The 21490-nt window shown below is 47.5% G+C and overlaps 1 protein-coding gene across 3 annotated transcripts in view; it reads right to left on the bottom strand.

Annotated features, from left to right (window-relative positions):
- CPA6 (carboxypeptidase A6) overlaps window positions 1-21490 on the bottom strand; it is a 111267-nt gene that overhangs the window by 5692 nt on the left and 84085 nt on the right. For all 3 annotated transcript variants that reach the window (XM_089776233.1, XM_006131487.5, XM_089776234.1), the window contains 3 exons: window positions 21142-21252; window positions 20806-20896; window positions 11241-11443 (listed from right to left, as the gene is read on the bottom strand). In XM_089776233.1, coding sequence (XP_089632359.1) covers window positions 11241-11443; window positions 20806-20896; window positions 21142-21252 — 405 coding nt within the window. The remainder of the gene's footprint in view (window positions 1-11240; window positions 11444-20805; window positions 20897-21141; window positions 21253-21490) is intronic.

Below are 21490 nucleotides of genomic sequence, written 5' to 3'. Positions count from 1 at the left end.
TTGAAATGTGTTGATTGTTGCAGCAGTGAAGATATCTGCAAGTTAATGGCTACGTCTACACTGGCATGAATTTCCGGAAATGCTTAAAACGGAATACATTCCGTTTTCAGCTTTTCCGGAAAAGGAGCGTCTACATTGGCCACGGAGTTTCCGCGATAACGATGCGCTTTTCCGGAAAAGCAAAAAGCCCGGAACCATTTTGAAAAGGGCAAAGGCCACCAGACCTTTCCGGGGGCGGGGCCGGAGCTCCGTCCAGACGCGTGGTTAAAGGGGTCTCGCCGGGCAGCCGTTTGTCTCGTGCTCCCGTGCCTTGTGACCTCTGCCAGAGACTGGCACCCTTCACAGGGTCGGTGGTTGCCCTGTGAGTTTTGGGGACACCACCCTTTGGCCCCCCAGCAGCTTTTCCTGGCATTTTATTTTTTCTGCTCTGCACTGTCTGCTATGGAGCCGTGGGTGGCCATGTACCTGCTCGGGCCCCTGTTAGACCTGTACAGGTGCCTGGAGCTCGTGCTGCAGGCTGGTGCCCTGGTGTTCATGTACCAGGAGGCAGAGATTGCCTTGGACTCCCTCACCAGGGAGGTCCTGGCAACCGCGTGGCATCAGCACCCGACGATAGACCGGCCCATTTGGACTTTGGAAACGAGCACCGACTGGTGGGACCGTGTGGTCCTCGGACGATGGGACGACTACCAGTGGATCCGGAATTTCCGAATGAGAAAGCGGACCTTCTTGATGCTGTGCACCTGGCTGACCCCCGCGCTGCAGAGAACCGCCACCCGGCTGCGGGCACCCATCCCCGTCAACAAGAGGGTTGCCATCGCGCTGTGGAAGCTGGCCACACCGGACAGCTACCGCTCGGTGGCACACCAGTTCGGGGTGGGAAGATCCACCGTTGGCGTTATCGTCATCCAGGTAAGTCCCAGGGGGAGTGAGATGGGGGGAGGGTGCTCCACTCCAGGCCCAGGGACACCCAAGACTCCAGGCTGGGTCACTCAGGGGTTTCGACCGTCCCTCCCTTGCACCGGCCCACTGGTGGGGGGGGGCGTGGGGGGCCCTGTGTGTGTGTGTGTGTGTGGACAGAGGGAATCAAGGGGGGGACCCAAGGGAGCGCACACTCACCCCTGGCTGTATTTAATGTGTTCCCTTGTGTTTCTCTGCACCCTTCTGCAGGTCGTCCACGCCATCAACGACGTCCTGCTGCCAAGAATCATCCGCCTGCGCGACGTCGATGAGACCATGGCCGGCTTCGCTGCCCTCGGGTTCCCCAACTGCGGGGGAGCCCTGGACGCCACCCACATCGCCATCCGGGCCCCGGAGCATCGAGCAGCCCACTTTATGAACAGAAAGGGGTACTGCTCCATCGTCCTGCAAGCCCTCGTGGATCACCGGGGTCGCTTCCTGGACATCTACGGCGGCTGGTCCAGCCGGGCACACGACGCCCGCATCCTCCGGAACTCAGGACTATTTCAGAGGTTGGCGGCGGGCACCTACTTCCCCCAGCGGGACTTGACTGTCGGGAATGTGCCGATGCCCATCTGCATCGTCAGGGATGCGGCCTACCCCCTGATGCCCTGGCTCATGCGGCCCTACACGGGGCAGCCGGACCAGAACCGGGCCCGGTTCAACGACCGCCTCAACCGGGCCCGAAACCCAGTGGAGCTGGCGTTTGGACGGTTAAAAGGCCGCTTCCGTTGTTTGCTCACCCGTCTCGACATGGGTGAGCAGAATGCAACGGAAGTGCTGGCCGCGTGCTGCGTGCTCCACAATATTGTGGAGCGCAGTGGGGAGGCCTTCCTCCCTGCATGGGTGGCAGCTGAGGCACAGACCTTGGACCAGCCCGACACAGCTGCCATCCGCCAGGCGCGCCAGGAGGCGGTGCGTATTAGAGAGGCCCTGGTGGACATGTTTGCCCAAGCCCCGTAGCAGGGTCGCTTGGGTCACCCCAGAGTACTCCGTCCCAGCTCCTACCCTTCCCCACCTCCTCTCCTTACCTCCCCCCCCCCCCATAGTATAGTAAAGCGTCGGGTCACAGCACATCGCGGCCGTCATCGAGTCTGTTCGTCGGGTGCGTCGGGTGTAGTTAGGGTTTTTCTTTTAAGTTAGGCTAGGGTTTAGGCCACCATCGCCGTCCTGAGGAACAGCCAACAGGATTTGGGACTTGTGTGGAAGGCTTACATCAGTGCCATCTTCAATGGATCTCCTGGCTGTTCCTCTCCTGAGGCCCGGAAGGCCCAAAGGACTGACATGGCCAGCAACACCACAATCATCCGTCGAGGGATCTCCTGGCTGTTCCTCTCCTGAGGCCCGGAAGGACCAAAGGATCGAGGTGGCCAGCAACACCACAATCGTCCTCCCTGCGCCTAACTTATGTTTTTGAATCTGTACTGTACTGCATCTTGTAACCATTTTTTTCTGCTTGTTTGTTGCTATGTAAATATAGTTTCTGGTTTACATCTTTACTGAAAAGTCGCAGTATTTCTTTATGCGCCGCGAACCAATGACCACTGAAAAAGCCCCCCCCCCTCCCCCCCCCCGGTGATAGAGTCATGAATTTGTTGTCCACAGTTGTAACCCTCTTAAATTGAAGTGGCTAATTGGCATCTCACATAATTTCTGTACAGTTACTAGAGGAACACAATAACCACACAAGATTGAAATGAAAACAGAACTTTTTATTTACAAAGGAGGGGGGGGGGGAGCTTTAACTGCGAGAAGGACGGGGGGGACCTTTAACTGCGAGAAGGAGGGGGGGGACCTTTAACTGCGAGAAGGACGGGGGGGGACCTTTAACTGCGAGAAGGAGGGGGGGACCTTTAACTGGGAGAAGGAGGGGGGGGACCTTTAACTGGGAGAAGGAGGGAGGGGCAGTTACTGGGACGGGTGGCCCCTGCGAGCGCCCCTCTGGGGGCGGACCTGCCCACGCTGGGCAGACCGCGTTGGGGCAGCCTGCACGCTGAGGTGCCCACGAGTAGGAGCACGAGTAGGAGCACGAGTAAAAGCACGAGTAGGAGCACGGTCTTCAGGGTCAGGAGCAGGAGCATGAGCAGGGTCAGGGTCAGGAGCATGAGCAGGGTCAGGGTCAGGAGCAGGAGCATGAGCAGGGTCAGGAGCAGGAGCACGGTCAGGGTCAGGGGCAGGAGCATGAGCAGGAGCAGGGAGAGGAGCAGGAGCTGGGAGAGGAGCAGGGATAGGAGGGGGCATGGGCTGTGCTCCCGGAGGGATGGCGGGGGCATGCGGTCCGGCCATGCCATAATGGATGGCATGTATTAAATGTGCCGTCAGGGTGCCCATTGTGGCACGCATCTCGCGGCATTCCTCCAGGAACGCAGCCCATCCCTCCTGCCGCCACTCCTGGTCCCCCTGCACACGCTCCGCAATGGAGGTCTGGATCCCCTCCACCGCGGTGACATGATGCCGAAGCAGCTGGTCCCGGTGTCGGAGCCTGGTCCTCCGGGCTTGGGCAGCTGGGGGTGCCGCTGCTGCTGGAGTCGCGGGTCTGGTGCTGGGTCCCGCTGCAGGGAAGAGAAGAAAGGACGGGTCAGTCAGGCAGGCCATCCACTGTCCCCACACCTCCATGCCCTCCACCCCAGAGCCCCAGGTGACCGCACAGTTGTGGCTTGGGCCCACTCAGTTCCCCTCCTGCTCCCGGGGGGTGTTGTATGTTGGCAAGAAGGACCACCCCTGGGAGTAGGGTCCTCCCTGCAGTATTGTAAGCACCGGTCTGTATCCTGGCTCCGTGCAGGGCAGGAGGGTGCTTGTGCTGCGTTCACCTGTGGAACTCCCTGCCGGTGGACACTGTGAAAAGCTTAGGGCTAATCACTGGTGTTTGACAGGGAGCGAGATGCATCCCCACGCAGTGCCTGGGAGCACACCTGTCAGTGGCGGTCTGGGCTCTCAGATCCCATTGCGTGCGATATCTCCTGGTCAGAACCAGAAAGGGTGACTGGGTGGGGGGATGTCCCATCCTTGCAGCAAAACTCAGGGGCCCATCTCCCTCCCACTATCCCTCCCGCAAGCCTGGTAGCCCAGGGACAGGTGTGGCTGCAGTGGGGACTTCCCTCGGGGAACCTGCCAAGGCACTGGGAGCAGGTGAGCGGCTCGGTGGCGGTCCATGGTCACAGGACTGTGACGCTGCACTTATCCCAGGAGCAGCTGGCTGTGCCTCACAGCCAGGCCTGGGACAGTGTGCCATTCCCTGTGCTGCACCCCTTGGTGGAGCAGCAGGCTCTGGGCTGAGTCCCTTGGGCCCTGGCCGGTTCCAGCCGGCATCCACCCTTCCCCCTGATCCCGCTGAAATGTGTGTGAGAAGCACGGTCCCAGCCGTGCCCGCAGCTGCCTGCCACGGCCACCTGCCGCTCAGTCACCAGGCTGCACGTGGTTGCACGTGCTGCTAACTGCCGCATGCTATGCAGCGTGCAGCTCACGTGGCCTGAGTGACATGCTCTCCCCTTCCCCCCTCCGGACACTTGGGTCTCGCTCCCCCCCGCCCTCCGCCCCCCGCCCTCTGGGAGTGTAACCTTCAAAGACTCACCAGTGGGTTCCTCCCCGGCCACAGAGGAGCTGCTGGAGGGGGCCTGCTGGGTGGCAACGCTGGCCTCCTCTCCCGAAGTGCCGCTGCTCTCGTCTTCCTCCTCCGGTTCGGTGGGACGAATGATCGGGGGGTGCTGGCAGGTGTCAACGGGGACAGCTGGGCCTTGCGGGGCTGGCTCGCCCAAAAATGAGTTCAGCCGCTCAAAATAGGGGCAGGCATCAGGCCCTGCTCCCCTCCCCTCCGTGGCCCACACGTACCCCAGCCGCAACTCCTTAACCTTCGAGCGGACCTGCTCGCAGTTGCGGCTGGGGTGCCCTTGCTGGGCGAGGTTCCGGGCCATCCGGGTGTACAGCTCAGCATTCCGGCGGCAGGACTGGAGGTCATGGAGACCCTCCTCCTCCTCCCACAGGTCCAGGAGGGCCTCCAGCTCCCTGGGGGTCCAGGATGGGGCCCTGCGCTTCCGGCCCCTGGGGGCTTCCTCCTCTGCCCCGGGTGACGGTGGCTGACCACCTCGAGCTGCCATGCCTCCGCTGAGGTGGCTGGGCAGCACACTTGCCACGTCGCAGAGCTGGGAAGGGAGGTCTCTGAGGGCCTCCTGCCACGTGCGGCCAGTAGTGTGCGTGCTCTTTAAGCCCTCGGGTAATGTGGAAGTCCGTGGCTTCTACGGGGTCTCCCGCCGTCCAAACCGCTTTTTTACGTTTCTTCTGCTTTTCCGGAAAAGCTGTCTACACTGGCCCTTTTCCGGAAAAGCTTTTCCGGAAAAAGGACTTATGCCCGAGCGGGAGCATCGTACGGTTTCCGGAATAGCGGCTGATTTTGTACAGTACAGCATCGTTGCTTTTCCGGAAATTCAAGGGCCAGTGTAGACAGCTCGCGGCTTATTCCGGAAAAGCGGCTGATTTTCCGGAATAAGTGGCCCAGTGTAGACACACCCTTTGTGTCTATTTTAGCAAAGTCTGGTACCACTTTGAGTTTGTGGATTCTGGACTGAGAAGATGTGAAGATTCCTTTCAGGATGTGTTCTCCACAAAGCATCGGTTGTAATTGTTTAATGATGCCCCATATGGGCTCTGATATTTCATTTGTCCAACAATTAGGGTTATACAAAATTTGTTTTGGACTGGGCAGGGAGCTCAGTCTGTATGTGGCTTTCACTTGAGCAGAAACTAATTTTTATCCAAGAACAAATTCCATTGTACTCATTTAGAATCCCTTAGGTTATTGGTTTGTGCTAATAGTTTCTTCTGTTGGTTTGTAGTAGAAGAAACGTACTCCCAACCTCACAAGGGGGAAAGAATACCTGGAGCTAGGAAATTAAATTAATATTAAAATGAGGTTCTGTGGGAAATTCAACAGGTTTGGAGGTAGGAGTGATCCTGTGTAGACTGGCCATTTCCCAGTGCTGCTCCTACCTTACCAATTAGCCCAAAATACAGAGAAACTCAGTGTAGTTCTTTGAGATCTGTGAAAGGGGGTGGGGATGTTACTTAGACTTATTTCTCTTCTGATATACATTTGAAGTGTTGGTAATGCTGCTAGACAGTACTGACCTCCCATAGTTCGGCAAATTCTCTGGTTCAGCACTGGTCAGGTGCTGAAGGTGCCAAACTAGAGAGGTTCAACTTGTAGTAAATTAAAATTAAAAAAGAAATCCTACAGATTAAAATAACTGGTTCAGACATATACCAAACAATGACTGAAGTACAGCTTCCCTTTAAAGATCTTAATGGGCTTTAGCTGAAACTTAATAATGGAGTTAGAGTAGAATATTTATTCATGTTGTTACCAGTATACTGCACTCCAATTTCAAAGCATCACTGAATAATTTACCACTTTAACTGAAACAGTGACTGACAGCACCCTAGCATGTAGTGGACTGGACAGAAACATCTTTTCTTTCTGCTCAGGAATACTTAAAGACCCTATTTACACTAAAATGTTCCTAATCTCACCTGTACGTGGTGGTCCCTGGAATAGCTTTCACTTGCTGGCTAACCACAGTGCATGGAATCCATCTGAACCAATAAAGCGCGCTCAGTCAACCACAGGAGAAGGAAATGGGATAGAAGTTTCATTATAATTCTGCTTTCCTCCACTTCCTCCACAGTACAGCTCTTCACAAATGTTCAAGTGAGCTGAAGCTTTACCATATTTGATTATGGTAGATACTTTAAATTAATACATCTTGATGCTAAAATGGCACTAACCATTAGCTATAGGTAAATAATATGAAACTACATTCACATTATGTAAACAAACAGTCTTTTTAGCTGCCCACACTGATGTCCGTACATTAAGACAGTCAAACTCTTGCCCTGGAGCATAAATGCTGATGGGTTTGGAAAATGGTTTTAAAAATACAAGTTGTATTATCATATGAGTACTATCCATTCTGCACAAATTCCCTTCTCTGTGATACTACAGCATACTGGTGCCTCAGGCTTCCTGCAATGGTTCACTTCTGTTTGCATACTGGAACCTTAGTAAATCTACCAACTGCTTCACGCTTACATTTGTTTCTCTTCTAGGTTTTCTGCTTGTGCTGAACTAGCTCAGCCATATAAAAGTACTTTTTGTCTCCTTGCCCCCAAAAATATTCAAGGAGCTAGTGAGATTGAAATACAAAGAGATGCAAAGGCCAAGATGTCAATAGAACATTAATACAGTCTATTTTGATTGCTTTATATTTAAAAGCCATAATTGTCCAGAGATGTTGGCTCCTAACTGGAGATTATTGTTAAAGGTGCCTTTTGTTGCTTTTCAAATATCTGCTCCACTTAATATCTCACTGGTTCTCAAAGGGCCTGATCCAAGCTCCAGTGAAGTCAATGGAAAGGCTTCCACTGATCCAATGAACAGACCCATAATAGTTAAACCAACTTCCTCTAATGCAGTGGTCCCCAACCATCTGAGGCTGCTGGGCGCCAGGGGGCGTGGCCGTTTGCCTGCTGGGACACTTAGGCGCCCGGGGGTGGGGCTCCCCCCATAGCTGCGCACCTGGGGCCGGCGCCCCCCCCGGCCAAGCGCCGCGCGCCCGAAGCCGCTCCGCCGCCCAAGCGCCGTGCGCCCTTCCCCCCCCCCCGCCAAGCGCCGCGCGCCCGGAGCTGCCCCCCCCTGCCCAAGCGCCACGCGCCTGGGGCCAGCCCCCCCCTCAATGCGCCACGCCCGGAACCGGACCCCCTCTCCAAGCGCCGCGCGCCCAGTGTCAGCTCCCCCCCCACCAAGAGCCTGGGGCCGGCGCCCCCCGAAGCGCCGCGCGCCCAGAGCGCGGGCGGCTAATTTGCGACGTTCCTGGGGCCGGCGCTCACTGTGCGCCATGCGCCCGGGCCGGCTCCTGCACCATACATAGTGCCACGTGCCCGGAGCCAGGCCAGCCCCGAGCACTTGGTGGGCGCACACAAATGGCCCCGTGGGTGCCATGGCGCCCGCGGGCACCGTGTTGGGGACCACTGCTCTAATGTAAATGCTACAGATGGGAAAGGTAGAGAGTGGACCAGGATTCCCCAACATAGACTAGATGAAGAATCCAGATGAGTAGAGCAAGTTGCATTAAAGATTTACTGATGTGGGAAAGCCTTTAAGATTCTCTCTCAAGAGTTAATATCTTGATACACTGACTGTTTCTGTCTTTGCTTGATACATTCTCACATCATATCAGATGTGTCCTTGAGGATATTCTGCAATTTTCTTCTTGGAATTGGAAGACCAAGTGTTCCTAATGCTATATCTTCTCCTTCACTGTCTCGCCAGTGAATGTAGGTTTGCTTTCTCTGTTCTCCAGATGAATGCAATATTAGAGTTTTGTGTTCTTTGATCTAAGAATAATCACTATTTTACTTAGGCAGAATTCCCTCTAGAATAGGAGTCAGAAACCTTTCCAAAGTGGGGTGCCAAGATGTAACACTCCTGCCCTGGGCTGTGCCATTCTCCTGGGAGGGAGGGGAGAGGCTCTCTCCACTGTGTGCCTGGTGGACAATCTGGGTCAATGCAAACCTTTCTGCGGATTGCCAGTTGCTAATGGAAACTCACTGTTAATTATATAATTACACTGGAGCTATTTTACTAGTGCTGCAGCTGGGGAGAATAGTTTAATTTAAATGATTAAACAGATTACATGTTTTAACTTTCTCGTGTTAGTTTATCCAACTTCATTTTAAATAAAGGAAAATATTATGTCCAACACAAAAGGTTTCAATGTTTTCTTTATTTATGGCAGGGGTGGGGAACCTTTTTTGGGTTGGGGTTGACTGATCCACAGAAAAATCATTTGGGGACCACAAAAGTGAGAAGCAAAAAAACCTCCTCCAGACCGCCCCCCCACCCTCACTGATGTGGACCCCAACTGAGACACCTCACTCCTCTGGCACTCCAGACCCCATGGGGTAAGGAGAAGGGACAGGGAGGACTGGGGTTCAGGGCTTCCTATAAGCCAGATTAACTCTTCTAGGGTTCCAGAGTTAGTGGATTTTGTGACCTCCCTTAGGCTCTGGGGTGGGAACAAAAATGAGGGGTTCAATGTGTGGGACGGCTGCCAGCAATTGTGATAGGGATGCAGGACAGGGTGAGGGCAGGATCTGGAAGGCAGTTTAGCAGCAGGAGAGGATGTGGGGTGGAGGTATGAGAGGGAGTTTGGGGGAGTAACACAGATAAAGGTGAGAGGGTGAGAATGCAGCCAAATAGGTAGTTGGAGAAAGAAGTGATGAATAAAGGAAAGTGCAACTCTGGCAAAGTAAAATTGTATCTCCCCCTCCCACCCCTCTGCTCCAGCCTCAGTCCCATGATCCTCCCTCACAGCCTGATCCCCTACATTGCCCTATGCCCCCTCAGTGCAACCACTGCCCTCTCCCATCCTGCCTCTGCAGCCTGATCCCCTGCATTGCTCCATCCCTCCTCAGTGAAACTCCTGCCCCCTCCCATCCTGCCCCTGTATCCTCCTTTGCCCCCACATCCCACACTCACCGGCTGGGCAACAGCGCTGGGTGAGGAGAGGTGGGGGAAGGGAGTAGAGTCTCTTCCTTGCATGGACCAGCCCTTTGTCAGCAGGCTGCAGCTCCGGAACTGGGGACAGGCAGAGCCTGGGGCTTCCCAGCACTGTCCCCAGCTTGGCTGGGTGCAGAGGAGCACTGGGGAAAGGGCTCCCCGAGCCCTCTCAGAGCCCGCGGGGAGCAGCCCGGCACCCCATGTGTTCAGGCCACCCAGCTGTGCCCCCTCCCAAAGCAAGAAGCCTGTAGCCAGGAAGGGGGACAGTTAATCACTTAGCTCCTAGGAGCTGCACCCCCAGGATGGGCAGGGGCAGCCCCAGGGACATGCATGTGCCTCTCCTGACCCCCTCCTCCTTCCAGCAGGAAACTGGAGCTAGTGCTCCAGCCAGCCGCTGTGCGGCTGAGGCTGGAACTGCAGCACGAGCTCCTGGCTGCATGACATCAGATACAGGAAACTTTTAGGAGTTGGTGCAATTAAGTTTTAACAGAAATGGTGTCAGGAATAATCTTTTAATTATCCTAATACTCCAAAAGAAATACTAAGACCCTCATTCCATACTCTAGATCCATGCAACTAAGGGTATGTCTACACAGCGGCGTTATTTCGGTATAACTAGCGTTATTCTGAAATAACATAGCCCATGTCTACACTACAAGCAGTTATTTTGACAATGTCAAAATAATGGGGAGCTGGAGGACTTCTTACTCCAACTCCTGTAACCCTAATTTTACGAGGAGTAAGGGAAGTATGAGGAAGAGTACTCTCTCTCAGACTTCCTGGTGTGTAGACAGAACCAAAAGCTGAAATAAGTTATTTCGACTTAAGCTACACAACTGAAGTAGCTTAAATTGCATAGCTTAATTCGGCTTTAGCCCTGCTGTGTAAATGTTCCCTAGAGAATATGTATTCAGGGAAATGACAGTTATATAAATTTTGTAAATAAGCAGGATTACATCAACCCCCCACCCCAACTTCTTCATCATTTTTTCTTAAAGGAGACAGCTACAAAACCTTAATAATTTGCTGATTACTCAGATCAAAGGGAGGTAATGGCATTACCTCAATGAGTTGCAATATTCAAGGTTAAAAGCTTTATTTTGGGATGAAATGTAATAGTTGAAAGATTTTCATTTTGTTAGAAAAAAGATTTGATACTTTAAAATTTTAATCAAGTATTTATAACTTCAGTTTTTTCAAAAGTATAGGGACAGACTTTCAGCTAGGTAACAGCTTCCATTAACCATAAAATCACAGGACTGGAAGGGACCTTGAGAGGTGATCAAGTCCAGTCACGTGCACTCATGGCAGGATCAAGCCACATCTAGACCATCCCTGACAGACATTTACATCCCTAAGTTAGCCAAACAACTAGTTTACTAGTCTATTATTGGACAGTCAACTAGTCCCTTGACTAGACCTAATCAACAAGGAGTAAAACAGAAGAATTACTTCTCATGTCTTGCCTAATATTTAATAAACTATGATAAAACTTATTAAACCCCCTCTGATTATCCTTTAAATTACTTTATATAGATTGATGGAAGAAACTAAGTGAGTCACCATTAATTCTAGTAAAATAAAGGTTACACCACCAGTGATAAAACTATAAATAGAGCTGACAAATATTGCTAAATATGAAGTATTAGAGAACTGCTTCTGCTCACTATAAAACAATAACAGAAATAGTACATGATGATGTGTAATCTCCAAGAACTATTGAACTTACCACACAACTGAAATTTGGAATCGTTGCATACTTGTAGGAGTATGGGTACAGCAACATCTGAGCATATGCATGAAAGGACAGATAGGCCTTTATTTGTTTCTGGCGCTTGCGAAGAAAGTGAGCTACAGCCTTTACTTCAGGCTCGGACTCAGGAAAAGGACCACAGTATGTGTCATCACATGGGTGAAGGGAAGCCCCCTCATCTACACATTGAAAAAAGAAAAACAACAGTGAATGCCCACAAACAATATGTAAGGGTCCAATTCTGATTTAACTAGAGAAAGCCTAAAGAACTGCACAGAGAACGTGCTACCTGGAAATAACTGAAGGAAGCAAATATCAAGAAGTCAGTGGAACAGAACACATTTTTATCCACAAGGAATATATTCTTGCCACAAGAATGACACAGCCAGGCCTCCCCCCAAAACTGAAATTGTAACTGGCACATAGCAATACACTGAACAATTCAGAACTTTTATTCTTCACAGCAAACTGAAATTCACTGTTTACAATAGGGTTAATAAGGATTTAGAATCTTATGGGATTATCCTGTTTATTAGAGGAGATATGTTTATTTTCATGATTCATTTAACACTGTAATTGGAGATGAAATATCAAGAAAGTGCAAAGTCTTTGAGATTCTGGAAAATAGCTATTTCTTGTAGCTGTAATATTTGACAGGAGCGAGACAGGATGCTCTAGAAACTTAGATTAGTTTGTGTGGTGCCCATCTGTTCTGTAGGGACCAAACCATCTGCCAACACCACAACCACTGCATACCCACATTTGCCTAAGCATAGATGCTTTTCAAATCCATGCTCATGATCTGAGAGTTATATCCTTATTTTTGAATATGCAGTTGGGGCTGGTGGTTTTCTTCATCATTTTGGTAATAATGTTGATACATTTTAAGTATCAAACTTAGTAGCTCTTTGTATTATCAAGGATTCCTGCAAAGCCCTGGTTTCCTTCCACTTAAAGTGAAAGACACTTAACATACAAAAGAAATGTATGAAACACTTCTTATGACATTAGCCTCGTAGCAGCAAGAAATATGGTAGACATGGTGTTATTGCTCTGCAGCTCTCTGTTAAAATGTGTAGTTATATGTAAAAACACATTTCATTTACCTCAGGCTAAGCCCAGAACCTGAGCTAAGACTAAAAAGTGCTCAGTACAACTCAGGAGGGAGGATACAGAAATGACTTTCACACTTCCTGATCCTGCAGCCGTCTTGGTCTCTGGCATAAATTAGAGCAGCCTGACGGTTGATCAATTTAATCCCAAGAGGCAGTTCCAGAAGTTTAGAATCATTAACATAAGGGACCCATAGGCATTGCACTTTTTTCCTAGCCTTGTCCCCCTACAACTAGTTGGGGTGACTGGTGAAGGTACCACTGACAGCTCATTGCCACCTCAGCCATTCTAGTATGTTAGGGGGAAATCCTCAAAAGTCTACCCTGGCAAATTAGTTTTAGACAAAAATCTGTGTCTGAATTTTTTAAAAATAAACCTTGTGAAACTACTAGATTACCATCTAGATCACCTCTGACAGATGTCTGATCACCTCTGATCGGCTTTTAAATATTTCCAATGATGGAGATTCCACAACCTTGCTAGACAAATTATTCTAGTGCGTATCCACCCTGACAGGAAGTTTTTTCTAATGTCCTACCTAGGGATGTAAAAGAGTAGTCCAACAGTCAACTACTCGATAATCCTAGGCTTAGTGGGTAGTCTAGTCAACTACTCACATTCCCCCCTCCCTGCTGCCTCTTTATCAGAGGCAGCAAGTGGGTGGGTGGGGAAGCAGGAGCTGGGAGGGGTGGGGAAGCAGGAGCTGGGAGGGGCAGGGGCGCAGTTCCCCACAGCACTGTCTCAGTGAGGGGCAGGGGTGCAGCGGCACTACCTTTTAAAAGTACTAAGAGCCAAGTGGCTCTGACTACATTTAAAAGGCAGAGCCGCAGAGATCTGGACCCGGCATGAGCTGGGACTGCTTGAGTCCTGGCTCGCGCCAAGTCACACACTGTGCCTCTGCCTTTTTACATTTAAACTGCAGACCCTGCCTTTATAGACTAACCGACTAGTCAATTGACTACTCAATTAGCTGATTATCCACAATTTAATATCCCTAGTCCTACCTAAGTCTTCCTTGCTGTAGTTTAAGCCTATTGCTTCTTGTCCTATCATCATATGTTAAGGAGAATAATTTTTCTCCCTCCTCCTTTAAAAAAACGTTCAGGTACTTGAAAGCAGCTATCATGTCCCTTCTCAAACTTTTCTTTTCCAAACTAAACAAACCCTGTTCTTTCAGTCTTCCCTCATAGGTCATGTTTTCTAGACTTGTAATCATTTTTCTCCAAATTCTCCACATCTTTCCTGAAATGTGGTGCCCAGAACTGGACACAATACTCCAGTTGAGTCAAAATCCTCAATAGTCTACCCTGGCAAGTTAGTTTTAGACAAAATCTATGTCTGATTTTTTTTAAAATAAACCTTGTGAAACTACTGTAATTTTTGTTTTTAATAAAAATTTCAAACAATCTTAGGTTTGACCCTCTGCTTCCAGATGAAGCCATATCTATACTGCAAATTGGTTTTAATAATGCCTACATTCTGACTGAACAGCCTAAAAACAGCTCCTCCCGCTCATAGAACCGGTGCAGAAAACAGAATGGAGAGCAGGCTCTAGGTTTCTTTCTGTGGGTAAGAATAGATTTTTCTGAACTCTCTCCTACAATGAAGTTGTCCTGTGAATGAATGACTTTGAGTAATACAATGAGCTCATTGAGAATTTCCATATTAAAAGTTCTTCTGACTTACAGACAGAATGAGGGGGAAAAAGAAATACAGTAACTGTCAACTATTGTCAAGAGTCAAAGTTATACTCACAAGGAGAAAATAGAAATACAGTAAATGTCAACCATCTGCCAGATTTTTGTATCCTGGAAGATTTGCTGTCTCAATAAAACATTGAAGAACATACTGAAAATGTGCAAAGCCCAAAATAAACTGGAAATGCTGTATTCTCACAGTTCTGAAATGTTGAGATCAATACCGTTCATTTTTGTACAGAAGCACTGAAGTAGGACTGAGGGTGAGATAAAGAACAGCACAAGCCTCAGACGTCCTTTCTCCTCCTACTTCTTCCACTATGAGGTAATCTTCTTCACAACCCAACTATATGGCAGACCTTAGGTGGAAATTCTGACCCTACCACCCAGTATCCTATGCTAAGTGTGAGTGAAGTCCTTTAAATTGTTTGGTTTATGTACTGAAGATTTGTCCCTAAGTACTTGCCTACTGTTTTTTGCTTCAGTCATTGTAGTGTGACAACTTAGCATCCGACATGGAGTAAGGAACTTTGGAGTTCTAATCCTGTCTCTATAGGTGACTGATTTGTGTATCCTTAGGCAACATACTGAGTTTTTTAATATTAATATTGTATTAATATTGTATTAATATTACAAATAAACAGTGCCTAATGGATCTGCATGAGGATCAGGACACTATTACATAATAAGACAGTCCCTGTCCTAAAAAGCTTGCCATCTATATACTCTATAATTTAAAACTGTTGCACTTTTTGTATCACCTTTAGATGCCCACTCCATACTTTAAACAAATAATTGTGTTTCCCATGAGCTACAAAGTGAAATTTACTAAGATCACGCATGAATTTCCTTTTCCAACCTTCATAGAATACAAAGGAACAGAGTAAAATATAGCATCAAAAGCTACACTAGAAGAGAAGGGAAAAGAAGGTGGCACAGAAGTCTTTCTTAACTCAAAGAAGAAGTTCCTGGTACCCAGCCATTTGTGTTCCCCACTGAGGGTATGTCTAGACTGCGGGGGTTTTCCGGGATACCAAAAGAGCAAAAGTGCTCTTTCAGAGAGCCCTGTATACCCCGGTCTACAAAGAATGAAGGCTCCTCCGAAAGAGGAGGCTTTTCTGCCATTTGGTCCTGTCTAGACCGGGCCAAATGGCAGAAAAGCCTCTTCCGGAAAAGCACTCAGAAAAAGCTACGCAAATTGCGGAGCGTAATTTGTGTAGCTTTTCCTGAAAAAAGTCTGTATTGTAGACCTAGCCTGAGGCAGGAACTACACAAAATTAGGATTTCTGCTCACAATGTACCTGCCCAGAGGCACCCATATGAATTTCAAACCCTGCTTGCAAACTGAAAAAAACAACAACCTGATTTAATTAAGAGGAGAATTCACAGCACAGAACTTTCACAGCACAGAACTTTAAACAGATCAGGACAACATAAGCATGAAAACATGATAATCCTTCCTCACCTCTGCTTCAGTCATTGTACTGAAACAACTGAGCATCTGACTTGGAGTAAGGAACTTTGGAGTTTTAAATCTGTCTCTATAGGTGACTGATTTGTGTATCCTTGGGCAAAATACTGAACTTCTATCAGTTTCTGAAAAATATTTTCTTCAAAGGGATGTTTTGAAGATCAGTAAGTTTATATTTCTACAAAAGTCCCTTTAAGTATGGATTGGAGGCTCATTGGGGAGCAGCCTGTTTATTTGGTAGAGAGAGGAGCAAGACTGAATCAATATGGGGAATAAATGCCTATTTCTTAAACTATAAACCCATTAGGGCAGGAATATGTTGGATTTTTTTGTACAGGGCAAAGGACATTGCAGGTACTCAATAAATAATAGTAATAAAACACAATGACATTCAGATATCATTGTTATAGGGCAGGGCTATTCATCATATGGCCCGTGGGCCACATGAGGCCTGCAGTGAGTTTGGGTTTTGCAGGGCTCAACACACGGCCCACGAGTGGGAGCCAAACCAAAAAGTAGTAAATATAATGGTCTTCTGTTGATATGCATTGTAGTAGTTAAATTCATGGACTGTCATTGCTCATTAAAAGTGTTGCTGTATGGCTGGAAGTCAGGTAAATATTACATTTTATTAATATCAGCTGAACTGACTTAAATGGGTCCTGTGTGTTGTGTAGTCTTGCCTTAATCTTTGTATTCATGCCGGTCAGTGTGAAAGAAGCTATTTGCACATATATTTGCATGTATATGTAACCACAATTAAGTTGCAGTCCTTGGCATGTGCTGAGAGTATCATTGTGACCCCCAGGGCTTCGAAAGTTGAGTGGCCCTGTTATAGGGCAATGCTTCTATTCTGCATTGAAAAGAAAGATCTCGCTCATTCAGAAAAAAGAAATGTCTTCCAAAATCAAGGAACAAATATTTGTATTTCAGTCTAGGGTAAGGGGCAAGGAAGTAAAGGCAAACTGAAATGAATCAGTTGGGGACTGAAAAAAATGTTTGTGGGTATCACAAGTATTCTAATAAGATACAATAAAATATCCCTCTAAAGACTCAACAAGAGAACTACTCACTCCAATGTGAAAGCAATAGTTTTGTGCCCATACATTTGTTTGTCCAAATTGTTTGAGGTTGGTGGTCATAAATTTAAGCAAAGAATGATTAAACAGCATGAGCTGTACCTTTATAATTATTCAGCTTTGCACCTAACACTCTAAAGTTACCCTAAATCTGGGGGTGGCGGCCAGCTTTAGGAATCTCTCTCCCCTAAATAGGGGATTCTCTTACCTTGCGTTGATCAGTTGTAGCTACTCTTATACCAAACCCCCTCCCTGCAGCAAGTGGAATGAGAGTTCTAACTTAGGAGTGATCTACACTACAGCACTAGATTAATCCACACCCATGCTGGATGTAGTTAAAATGACCTAAGTCTCCATGTAGACAGTGCTAGGTTGATGGGAGAATTATTTCATTGACGAAGTTACTGCCTCTTTGGAAGGAGCATTACCTATACCAATGGGAGAGCTCTCCTGCCTGCATAAGTAGTGTCTCCAGTGACATGCTACCATGGCAGAGCTGAGGCACTACCACTATGCTGGTGAAGAATTTAAAGTATAGACAAGCCCTCAATAATTCTAGGATAGCAGAAAAACCGTTCGAAGCCACAGGTAGCCACTTAAGGCTTGTCTGTACAAGGACATTCAGGAGAATTAAACCACATTAAATTTTACGTAAACAAGTCTTAAAGTAGCTATAAAATTGCTCTAAATTGCTTCTGGGAATAGTACAGTTTTGTCCAAAATCAGATGGCCTTTGCCTTGTCCCTCCTGAGCATTGTTGAGTGCCCTTTTATTGCAGTTCAGGACATGGGCCCACGTGTTTCGGCTCGAACACCAAAAAAGAAAGTGGGAAGTAACAGAATGGAATTGGATTGGAGGGAGGAAAGGAGGGAGATGGCAAAGATGAATTAACAAGAGAAGAGGCATGAAAGCAACAATATACATTTTTAAAAGATAGATTTAAGTGCTCATATTATGCAAAGGATGGTGTAAAAAACTGTAAGTGTATTTTACTCATTTTTTAAATGTTTCTCTTCTGTCCTTCCTGACTTGCCATCAGCATGATTAATGCTGCTTGTTTAAATTTACTTTTCTCCATAAAATCTGTAGAGATAAAAACGACAAACCACTAGAGGGCAGACAGTGGAGCTCTTCCTCCTAGCAGTGACTGTGTATTTGCTCATGCAACTAGTCTCACTGAAAGCAATGAGATTATTTTTATTATTTGTATTAGAGCAGTATCTAGAGCATTGGTCACCAACCAGGAGATCGGGATCTACTGGTAGATCTTGGAGCCTCTGACAGGAAATCCTAACTGGTTTGGCTAAGACGTTATCAAGCCCAGCACTTCAGCTGCCCTCTCCCCAGACTGCAGCGCATCTCCTGCCCTTTGCCTTGGAGCTGTCCCTTCAGGAGCCTCTGCTTTCTGTGCAGGGCAGGGAAAGGAGAGGTGGGGGTGCTGATGTCAGGGTGCCTGTATCCTATCTCCACAGAGCAGAGGGAGGCACAACAGGACTTGGGATGGAGTATGCTGGCTGCTTTTGGGAGTGGTGCAAGGACAGGGGTGAGCCTGCCTTAGCCCCACTGTACCACCATCCAGGAGTCACCTGAGATAAACAGTGAGCTGGTGCCCACATCCTGAAAACCTACCCCAGTCAAGAACCCCCAAGCCTCTGCCCTAGCCTTGAGCACCCCTGGATCCAAACAGCCTTCCAGAGCCTGCACCTAGAACCCCCTTTGACACCTCAACTGTCTGCCCCAGGCTCAGCTCAGAGCCCCTCTCACACTTCAAATCCCTTAATCCAAGACCAGAGTCTGTTCCCCAACTCTCTGCCTCAGACTAGTGAATGTGAGGGAGGGTGGCAGAGGGAGTGAGTATGGAGTGAGCAGGGGGAAAGGACTCGGAGAAGGGGGACAAAGGAGGCGGGGCCAGAGTATTTGGATTTGCGTTAGATCTTGGATTGCACTTAAATTCAAAATGTGATCTCATGCTTAAAAAGGCTGGAGACCACTGATCTAGAGGCTCCAAGCTGGCTCATGGCCCTGTTGTGGTAAAACACTTGGGCTGTATAAACACTGTATAAAACACTTGGGCTGTTTCTAGATTGCACCCCGTTTCCGTAAAAGGGATGCAAATTAGACACAGCGCAATTGCAAATGAAGCGGGGATTTAAATCTTCCCCGCTTCATTTGCATAAACATGGCTGCCGCTTTTTTCCGGCTCGGGGCTTTGCCGGCAAAAAGCGCCAGTCTAGATGGGGATCTTTCGGAAAATAAAGCCTTTTCTGAAAGATCCCTTATTCCTGATGTTAAGAGGAATAAGGGATCTTTCGGAAAAGGCTTTATTTTCTGAAAGATCCCCATCTAGATTGGCGCTTTTTGCCGGCAAAGCCTCAAGCCGGAAAAAAGTGGCAGCCATGTTTATGGAAATGAAGCGGGGAAGATTTAAATCCCCGCTTCATTTGCAATTGCGCTGTGTCTAATTTGCATCCCTTTTACGGAAAAGGGGTGCAATCTAGACACAGCCAATATGGACAAAGAGTAGGATAGGAAACACAAGTCAAGAGACTTGTCCAAGTACATGCAGTAAATCTGAGTTAGAGGCAGGAATAGAACCTTAGTCTTCCAGGTCCCAGTCCAATATCCTATTGTACAACACTGCAACTTGTTTATATTATGCAAGGGGATACATGAGTAAAGACACTACAATCTAGATTATAAAAATGCCATTTCCAGTTCAAAGGAGCCATTTCTAATAATCTGCTGATTATTTTGAACTTTATATTTATGCAAGATTTAGGTTAATAAAGTTTAAACTTAATCTCTATACAATTAGAAGCAGCTATTCAATTATTTTATAAATGTCTTCTAACAGACCCCTTGAAATACTAAAAGGCACTTTGTCTCACTAAGTCCAGCAAAACATCTGAAGTGTCTAAACCAAAACATTTTAGAAACATAAAATAAAAAAGTTAGGATTAAAAAAAAAATCCCAAACAAGCAAACAAACAGCAGTTCAGAAAATGTCATGAGCCACATTCACTATCATTCACCAGCTCATTCCAGCAACACCAAGCAAGCTGTTAAACTGGCTTAACTGGCTGTCTAAACTGGGTTTATAGCTGCTTTGTAACACTAGAGCAGTGCAAAGCAGTTAGAAGTTTTTAAGTAGGAGAACATACTTTCTCTGCTTTTGCCAAATTTCCCAGGGATAATGCTACATTAGGGTGAAATATGGGACCTGAAATTTCAGGAAAGTTGGTTTATTTTTTGAGATGTTAGGCAGAACGTTCACAATCAAGTCTACAATATAATACATGGGTGGCTAAATATACTGATCTTCCAAGCCACATATGACAATCTTCAGAAACCCAGGAGCTGGGGCTTACTTGCTGGGGTCTGGGGCTTCAGCCCTGTCCAGAGGCACCTGCTGGGGCTTCAACCTCACTCCTCCTGAAGCCTCAAACCCTGGCACACATATTTGAAAACTCTTCTCTCTGCTCAGTAGCAGCCAAAGGTAATGCTTAGGGGGATGTGTGGGGTCATTTGCTTCCCCACAAGATTTTTGCCAGGGTTTGCTGGCTCTGCTCAGTCACATGGTTCCACAGGGCCCATTCCCTGTACCACAGCTGCTGCAGCAGAATGAGGCAATGGCAAACAGCTGGGAGATACTTGAGGAGCAGCTGCTTTCACTGCTGCCTTTTGGGCAAAGCTTAAGCAGTGGCCCCTTCTGGCAGCTCTCAGTTGTTTGCCATTGCTTCTCCACATGGAGTTAACACCTAGAAGCTGAAGGAAGAGACTGCTGAGAGCATGGGGGTGGGGAGGAGGGACAGAACTCAAGCTGCTGGGAGGAGAAAACCTTTAAATAGTGACTCCCACCTCTCAAGAGGCACCAGTTGTCTCTAGCAGACATCCTTAGCTTCACAATCACACTGGTGGGCAGAAGCCCTGAACTCCTCCTCATCACCAGTCTGGTACACAGAGAAGAGGGAAGAGAGGCATGCCATGAGGTGCACTTTAACTTGAAGAGCTGCATGTGACTTGTGAACTGTGGTTTGGCCACCGATGATATAACAGGACACTAACTTCAATCTTAACCATGGAGAGGCTCCTGCCACTGTAGAATGCTCTAATCTGCTCAGTGCGCTGGATAGTTAAACACAGGATGACGTTATCCACATTCAGGTTATTTCCAGACTTACCACACCATTTCACTTTCCAGTTCCGATTAGCATCTACACCATGGCAACGAAACTGTGAGTTCTTTGACCTTGTTTTTCTCCAAAATCGGTCCTAGTTATTTTTAAAATAATGAAAATAATTAAATATCTCAATAAAACTATGTACATAAAGCAAATCTTAAATGCTGAAGATGCTCAGTGCAATATTTTCACTTTGTTACAAGTCAATTTAAATCCCGAGGTCTTGTAAAATAAAGTGGTGGATCAGAACTTATAGCATGCAAATGAGATTTCCCATATAGTCACTCCATCTTTTGATCTTAATATGTTTTCAGATACATGGGCCAAACTACTTACATTGGTCCAGCTGAAATTATATCCATCCACGTTAAATACTGGCATGATGTAGAAATACAGCTGATTTAGCATCCTTCTCATGGCGGGATCGCTCTGGTATGTGTGAAGAGCCTACAGGAGGAAGTAAAATAGAAGTAGTTTCTATAATAAAAAGAGTTTGAAAATGAATTGTAATTGACAGCCAATCACACGACCATAGGCAGTTAATAGTACTGCATGGTTTACTTCTGTAACAGGCCTTATTCTGTTATTGCTATTCCAACAAAGGTGCTTGAATGGAGGCCAAAAATGAAACAAATAGAAGCACAGTAATAAGAATATACTCAGAAAAGACTTTCTAAAGGAGATC

Source organism: Pelodiscus sinensis, chromosome 2 (genome assembly GCF_052426305.1).
Source record: "Pelodiscus sinensis isolate ZL-2025 chromosome 2, ASM5242630v1, whole genome shotgun sequence".
NCBI classification, from domain to species: Eukaryota; Metazoa; Chordata; order Testudines; family Trionychidae; genus Pelodiscus; species Pelodiscus sinensis.
The sequence above is the reverse complement of the archived record's forward strand: the minus strand, read 5'-3'. Positions and strand labels throughout refer to the sequence as shown.